Source organism: Onychostruthus taczanowskii, unplaced genomic scaffold (assembly GCF_017590055.1).
Source record: "Onychostruthus taczanowskii isolate IOZ18803 unplaced genomic scaffold, ASM1759005v1 scaffold63, whole genome shotgun sequence".
Classification (NCBI taxonomy): Eukaryota; Metazoa; Chordata; class Aves; order Passeriformes; family Passeridae; genus Onychostruthus; species Onychostruthus taczanowskii.
The window spans coordinates 3,553,667-3,561,517 of NW_024504012.1; the positions used below are offsets into that span (position 1 = coordinate 3,553,667).

The 7,851-nt window shown below is 50.1% G+C and overlaps 1 protein-coding gene across 1 annotated transcript in view; it reads left to right on the forward strand.

Annotated features, from left to right (window-relative positions):
• Positions 1 to 6,485, forward strand: part of PRRX1 (paired related homeobox 1) — a 37,699-nt gene extending 31,214 nt beyond the window's left edge. The window contains exons 2-4 of the mRNA XM_041420203.1: positions 787 to 962; positions 1,893 to 2,074; positions 6,253 to 6,485. Coding sequence (XP_041276137.1) covers positions 787 to 962; positions 1,893 to 2,074; positions 6,253 to 6,391 — 497 coding nt within the window. The 3' untranslated portion in view covers positions 6,392 to 6,485. The remainder of the gene's footprint in view (positions 1 to 786; positions 963 to 1,892; positions 2,075 to 6,252) is intronic.
• The last annotated feature ends 1,366 nt before the right edge of the window (positions 6,486 to 7,851 follow it).

The following is a 7,851-nucleotide window of genomic DNA, read 5'->3' on the forward strand; positions in this document are numbered from 1 at the left end:
TGACTGTTGAGGGGGTGTTCTCCATCTGTACATAGCAGGTCAAGCCCTGGCACTCTCCGGTGTGCAGTGATGAGCTTAGAATATGATTCCCTAGCTTGTGCATTTTTATGGATTCAGGGATCATACATTTTAATGCTGACCTGAATATTGGCTCAGGTCCCCCCAGGGTAATGTGGATTTTTTTGGTGGCACCCCACACATACTGCATGATCCAGATGTGTTGATTAATTTCTGAGTAGATGCGAACCAGGTACAAAACAATACATGCTCTTATGGGTGGTTGTTGAACGCCTTGCTGGTCCAGCAAGGCAAGGAGGATGCTGCAGAGGGCACAGCTGCTCCTCACTAGCAGCATCCAAGAGTATGCTCTTACCCCAGAGAGCTGTGTTACATCCCAGTCACAGCAGTCCTTGGAAAGCTGAAGCAGAGAGAACAGGGCTTTGTGATTCTTTGCCATCACAAAAGATTTTTGGGATTGTCAGGAATGGGGAGATGCATTTTGGGCTTTTTTTTGCTGCCTTTTAGAGATAAGGAATCTGAGACCTGGGGTAGCTTAAGAGATCTGGTACAAGTCTTACGCAGTAGAATTGAAAAATAAATGTTTGGGATCAGTGCACTTTCCATCTCCTCCTCAATGGGGACTCACCCAGCATGGCTGATGTGTGGGGTTAAAACTGTGCAAGCCCCTTCCTAAGCCCTTCCCTCTTGAAACCATTGAGGTCGTTCACCCCGTGGCTGTGGGCTCGTGGCTTTCTCACTTTTCCCATCTCCAATTGTCTCTCCTAGATGATCAGCTGAACTCAGAAGAGAAGAAGAAAAGAAAGCAGAGGAGGAACAGGACTACCTTCAACAGCAGCCAGCTGCAGGCACTAGAGAGGGTCTTTGAGAGGACTCACTACCCCGATGCCTTCGTACGGGAAGACCTTGCACGCAGAGTCAACCTCACTGAAGCCAGAGTTCAGGTAATCCCACAGCTCACATGCAGGCACACCTCACCTGGGGGATCATCAGGGCACTCCAGCAAGGCAGCAGAAATCCTTGGGGTCTGTGTGGCACACAAGGGTCACCGAGCTCCTGGCTCCACCGTGCCTTGAGGGAGACTGCCAGGCCTGATCTGCCACCCCTTTCAGCACCTGCCCTCTCAGGCGTGTCCATATGGCCAAGATGCTCAGGCTGCTGATCTTAACTTGAGCTCTTAGCTTGCAGGCCTGCACCTTCTGCAGGTCAAAGCAGACCATGGAACACAGTGTGCTGGACAGCACTGCCAGGCCTTGCTGCCATCTCTTGTATTGGTAGGGTTCCCAGATGAAGGGAGGAATGATCAATCTGATTCTGTGTTCTTAGAAGGCTAATTTATTCTTTTATGATACTATATTATATTAAAGAATACTATACTAAACTATACTAAAGAATACAGGAAGGATACTTATAGAAGGCTAAAAGATCCTAAAAAAGACTCATGACTCTTTCCAGAGCCCTGACACAGCTTGACCATAATTGGCCAATAAGTCAAAACAATTCCCCCGAAACAATCACCTGTGGGTAAACAATCTCCAACCACATTCCAAAGCAGCAAAACACAGGAGAAGCAAATGAGATAATATTGTTTTCCTTTTTCTCTGAGGCTTCTCAGCTTCCAAGGAGAGAATTCCTGGGCAAAGGGATTTTTCCAGAAAATATGACTGCCACAGCCATCTGCACAGGACACACCCCTGTCCCTCAGCCAGCCCCCCACCTGAGGGGTGATCACAGCAGGCACCAGCATTATCCCATCCTTAGGGTTCCCAGGGACAGCCAGCTTTCCCAAAGCCTGCAGGGCACAGTGACATGGGGACGTGGCCAGTGGCACAGCAGATGTGATGGTTGGTGGCCCTGTGCTGTCCCCCCTGCAGGTGTGGTTCCAGAACCGGAGAGCCAAGTTCCGCCGGAACGAGCGGGCCATGCTGGCCAGCAAGAACGCCTCTCTGCTCAAATCCTACTCAGGGGACGTGACGGCCGTGGAGCAGCCCATCGTACCTCGCCCTGCCCCCAGGCCCACCGACTATCTCTCCTGGGGGACTGCCTCGCCCTACAGGTGAGTGAGTGAGTGAGTGAGTGAGTGAGTGAGTGAGTGAGTGAGTGATGACCCCGCTGCACCACCCCAAAAGCAGCCCTCAGACAGCTGGGATGTGCCCACAGCTGGAGGATGCAGCAGTCTGACCATCCCACTGGTTCTCACCTCTGCCCACCCCCCATCTCATTGTAAGTGTTGCAGTGTGGTCCCAGCTCAGCATCGTTGTATCTTTCTTTTCTGGGGGTCTCTCTCTGCAATGCATGGAATTTTGAGAGAGGCTCAGGTAGAAATACATGGAAACAGAAGGTTTTCCCCAATGCGTCTGGTTTATAGCAAGAAGGAAACCTTTCCATGGGACACAGATCCAGGGGAAGGGGGTCAGAGCACTTGGGGAGGCTCAGCCACCACACAGTGGCCAGAAGAGGGAGTTCTGTGGCTGTCCCACTGCTTGGGATGCCAGCAGGGCTGGGAGCTCCCTCCATCCCTGTGGAGCAGTGCTCTCAGCACCGGGCTGTCAGCAGTTTCTTTCCATTGCCTGAGCACACGTGTGTGTGTGAGCATTGTGCTGTGCTCTGCCTGCATGAAGGGCCAGGTGACAGACTGGTCCTCACTGTCCACCTCCTGTGGTCAGTGCTGCTTAAGGGATGGCAACAAAGGAGCATGGATGTGGCAAGCCCAGTCTCAGAGGATCTGGGATGTCCGTGCACATCACAGTGCTCCCTGTCCTCTCTGTGCCACTCCTGGCTCTGCAGGAGCTGGGTGTGGACACAAGCTCCACAGGATGTGTTGGTTTGTGGGGAGCCAGCTGGCTCACAGGCAGTTAAAAATTAGGTTGGAGGGTGTTTTTTAGCACAGTGGCTTCATTGTTGGTCAGGACCATGAAGCCTTTGGCTGGATTTCTTCCTGTTCATCTGGCCTGGTCACTGCTAGCTTCCCAGTGCCTTCCAGGAGCCCACACCGTGCACAGGACCTCTCTTGCTGGGTCACCTTCACCCTCTTTTTGCTCCACGAATTGTTGGCACAGCAAGAGCTGCAAGCACATGGTCTGGTCTTCCTGCTTGTTGCTTCAGTTCTGTGGGGTCCTCCTCATCCCCCCTGTATGTCCAGAAGAACAAGTCATAGACCCATCCACTGCAGATGTGGAAAAGGATGCTTTTGGTGGCCACCAGCTTCATCTTAGAAATGGCCATTATCCTTTGGATTTCTCCTGAGGACTGCTGTCTGTGAAAATCCCTCTTTTATGGATTAAGGCTTTCTCCCTGTGCAGTGCTCCTTGCTGTAGCATTCTGGGGAGGTGAGATCAGGGAAGGGAACTGAGTTCCTGCCCCACCACAGGGGGACTGCAGTACCAGATCCCTACTCAATGCTCATGGCTTATTTCCACCTCTGACACTTCTAAAAAGAGATCCTTCCTCCTTGAGATGATGTTTACACAGGGAGCTTCCTAATCACTGCTAGGAGAAGACCCTGCAGGTAACTCCCAAGGTGCCCTGGGAAGGGCTGTCTGAGGGCACCTGCAGCACCTGGGATGTGCTGATGAGAACAGGGGAGGAGGGACAGCCTTAGGGATGGTTTCCAGCCTTGGGGATGGTTTTCCAGCCCCTCAGCTCCAGGCTGTGCCCATCCACGATGCAGAGACACTCCTTCCCCTTGTCTTGTCTGCAGCCACGATGTTTCAGCAAAGGCATTTGCAGCTTGCACACCAAAGCAGGCTGGAGTACCACCTTCCCACTGCCCTGCACTGGCAGAGGAGCAGAGCAGCTGCTTTCCACACTGTGGGGTGCACAGGACCCTCAGACACTCCATGCTCCCCAGGCTTTCTGATGCTCCTGATCATCTCTTGGCAATCACATTCATCTGAAAGTGTTGCAGCCTCACTAAAGCTTTGCAGTAAGGTCATTCACATATTCAAATAGTGAAAGCCTGCAGCCATGTGGAGTGTTTGCATGGCCCCCTGCCCCCTCCCCATCTTCCCAGCAGTGCTGTAGCAGCCCCTGATTAACAGCCACTCCTGGGGAGGGCCTGGAGCAGCGTGGCCAGGGCTGGTTTTACTCTCAGATCTGGGAAAAGTTTTCAATGCATGTGTTTATTCTCCAAATACACTCAGCCACAGGTCAACCAGAGCTATTTGCAGATCTCTGTCACACAGACAGCCAAGTAGATACTATTCTTTTTTTTTTTTTTGAAGTTGAAAAATGTTTTACTTAGGCATTTTTTAGCCTAGGTTCCTAAGAAAACAAGACTGGCAGCCCACACTTCCCATTTCCAGCAACCTTTGGCTCCACGGGCCACTGAAAACCTTATTTGAAAGAAGGATTTTAGGCCTCAGAAACATGATGCTCCTCTGCGTTTCGTGAAAGCAGAGCTCAGTGGAGGAAGGAGATTTTTCTCTGCCTGAATGGGGTGGAGGGAGGAGGCAGCAGGGTGACTTCAACCCTTATTAGACCCTGGAGAGTCTCTGGAGCAACCCTCAAGCTATACTGGTGTTTGGACACAGCCTTCTTGTGCACTGCTCCTGCTGGAATAACTTGATGAAAGGAAGCACTTCTGGAGATTTTTGGTTTAGCAGGGATTTCACTTGGCATCAGTAAGTGAAACCATCTTCCCCACACCTCTGGGGAGTTGGGAGGCAGAGGCTCCCAGGAGTTTCAGCCCAGACTTGGCCAGGAACCTGGTTTTGAATGGGGACAGTTTACAGCCCTGACTGAAAACTCCTACTTTATCTAGTTTGGAGTACCCTTGAAGGTCTCCAGATTGCTTCCAGCTCAAAAACATGGGAGAGATGCACCCTGTGGAAGCAGATGGGCGTGGGGGCTTAAGTAGCCACCACCTTTAGACCTTGTGGAGCTTTGTACCCTCCTACAGGCAGCACTTGGGGTGAGGAGAGCAACCAGCCCAGCCATGGAGAGGGAATGAGGGGGTGCAGCTGGTGGAGAAGAGCTCCAGAAACAGCACATCCACGTGTTCTGGATGCTGGTGAAATGCAGATATTCCCTGCTCTGCATCTCCTGCAGACTGAGGATTCACACAGCACTGGCTGGCAGATAAACTCCTGGGAGGTCAGAAATGCCAGCAGCACCTCGGGCTGAGCAGGCACAGCTCCAGCCTGGGTCTGTGCAGCAGGTGCCCCTGTCCCTGCAGGGAGATTTTTTTTTTTTTTTTTTTTTTTTTATGACAGAAAAAAGAAAAGACAAAAAGGCAAAACATCCCAACCCGTCTTGGTGTTTGGGTGTGTGGATGGAGCAGAGCATTTCCCAGAGCCTCAGCTGTGAGCCACCCTGGCAGGCAGATGGGAAAGGGCAGCACCAGAGCTGAGCTGGCCTCCAGCAGAGCATTTGGGGTTTCCTCCAGTGTTAAACTCTGTGTTAAATGGGCACCTCTGCTTCGTGTGGTGCTCCTCAACTGGTTTTGATCTGTGGACCCACGCAAAGGAAATGCAGCAGGTCAAGTACTTCGCTGGGTTTTGGGGAGTTGGCAGGGGGAGCTGCTTTTCACAGAAACCCATGGGACACATGGATTAAACAAGTTTTCTAGTGGTCTGGAAAGCAGCTTTGCAGATTTTTTGGTAGGATAAGAAAGGAGCTGGAGATCTTTGTTCAGCCTCTGCTGCCAGGAGTGATGTTTTTCATGAATAAAGTCGCAGTTTGAAGGGAGAAAAAGTGGTTTATGTTTTGGGTTTTTTCCTTCAGCCTTTAGGACATGCTCTTTATAATCAGCTGAAGTTTTGAGGAGGGGAAGAAAGTGTGGAAATTTTCATTCCAAAAGGCTGAAACGAGAAAACATCACAATTGTTGAAACGGGTTTTTCCCAGTGTGTTTCTTTAATGTAACATGTGTCTCAGAAGTGACGTGATTTCACAGGCTATAAAACCAGCAATTGGTCTCATCAAAAAGACATTGCTTCCAGTGGGAATACTTTTAAGGACAATGGTCTAACTGGCAGGCTGACCTCACTGCAAACCTTTTTTGGGTTAGAAAATAGGAAGTGGAAATTTTTCCCGTTGACTGCAACCAGCTTTGGTGCTGGGTAAGTGAACAGCAGCGGAAAGATTTACTGGGGTGTTAAATAAAGGGGAGTGGTAATTCCCTGCTGACACCACACCAGGGTTACATCCCACAGGTATGGAAAAAAACAGGGTTTAGGCTCTGCTGTGGTTTGGAGGCCACGTCTGACGTGATGTTTCTCTTTCCATCCCTCAGTGCCATGGCCACCTACTCTGCCACGTGTACCAATGCCAGCCCGGCGCAGGGCATGAACATGGCCAACAGTATTGCCAACCTGAGACTGAAGGCAAAGGAATATAGTTTACAGAGGAATCAGGTGCCCACAGTCAATTAACAACTGGGGGCAGCTGCCTTGCAGAAGGAGAAAACACAACAGCACCCGTCCTGCTTCGCAACTTGTCTGTGCTGAAAGAAAAAAAAATGAAAAAGAGAATAACAACAACAACAAAAAAACCACAATAAAGATAAAATAGAAAAAAAAAAAAAAAAGAAAAAAAAAAGAAGAAAAAAATGCCAACCCTCACCCAGAACTGAACACGGGGAGCAAACAGAACCTGTGAGTGATAAGGTTCCTCCTTCCTTTTGGGATAATGCCACCATTGTTTATTTTCTTGTTATCGTCGGGTTTATTGCTTCTGCTCAATATACTGCGAGCTTCTTCAGTAAAGGACAGTCTCACCCTTGCTGGTTTCCATTTTTGTACGGGACTGCAAAAAGAAACCTCTGCCAATCTCAGCCCGCGGATGAGTGCCACCACCAGCACGCTGAGATACAAAGCTTGCTCATCTCCCCGCTGCCCCTGCTCACCCTAGAAGAAGAATTTGTTTGGTCACCAGTTTCCATTATATCCACCCGACCCTCATCCCTCCAGTCCCTTGTGCCACAGAGGCAGCACATTCCTATCAGTCTGCCAGAGCCCATTTAATGCAGCAAGATGGATTCCTGCTGTCTGAGCTGCCTGGAAAACCTCCTTGGGCTCTGCAGAGCTCCATTGTTTGGTTGAGTATTCCTGGCACTGCTGCCTCAAAAAGCCAAAGAAGACAGCAAAGCCAACGTGGGTGTGTGAGCAGGGGGATCTCTCTGTAGTGCCAAGAACAGGACTGTCAGGACACTCCTTTCTATGCCTTACACTTTGTGCCACAGGGAAAGGCGTTGTCCAGATGCATTTGTTTTATATATACTGTATATATTTATATATATAAGATAATACATGCAAGCTTGGTTGGTGTTTTTTATTAAACAAAATAAAACCCATTGAAAACGTTCGGGATGTTTGTGCTACATGCAGGTGGAGCTGTGCATTGAAATTCCAGCCACAGCCTCTCTCAGCCTTGGCAGAGCTCTTCCCTGCAGCCTTGGAGCTCTCATGTCCTCCCGTGAGAAACCCCAGAGAAGTGGTGCTGGAGGGAGCCACACTCCTTTTTGCAGGTTTTCCCCATGGGCAGCAGCACAGAGCACAGCACAGGTCTCCTCTGCAGCCACGCTGCTTCATGTGGCTTTTGGGATATCCCCAGGGAAAGTCTCTCCAGGCACAAGTGATGTCTCAGCAGGGATCATCCCACCAAAGATCCCTTAACACTGCTCAGTAAGTAAGTTGTCCCATAACCTTAACCATTTCCCCTACCTGCTGTCCTCCCTCTGGGCTTTGGAGACTAATTAGCACCTAATTGATTTATCTCCCTGAAGAGCAGAGGAGATGCAGCCCAAAAGGCATTTCTTCCACACAAACATCCTGAGGAAATCAGCATCTTTCTCATTGCTGATGATGCCTGTCTCTCCCGTTTGGGGGAGGAG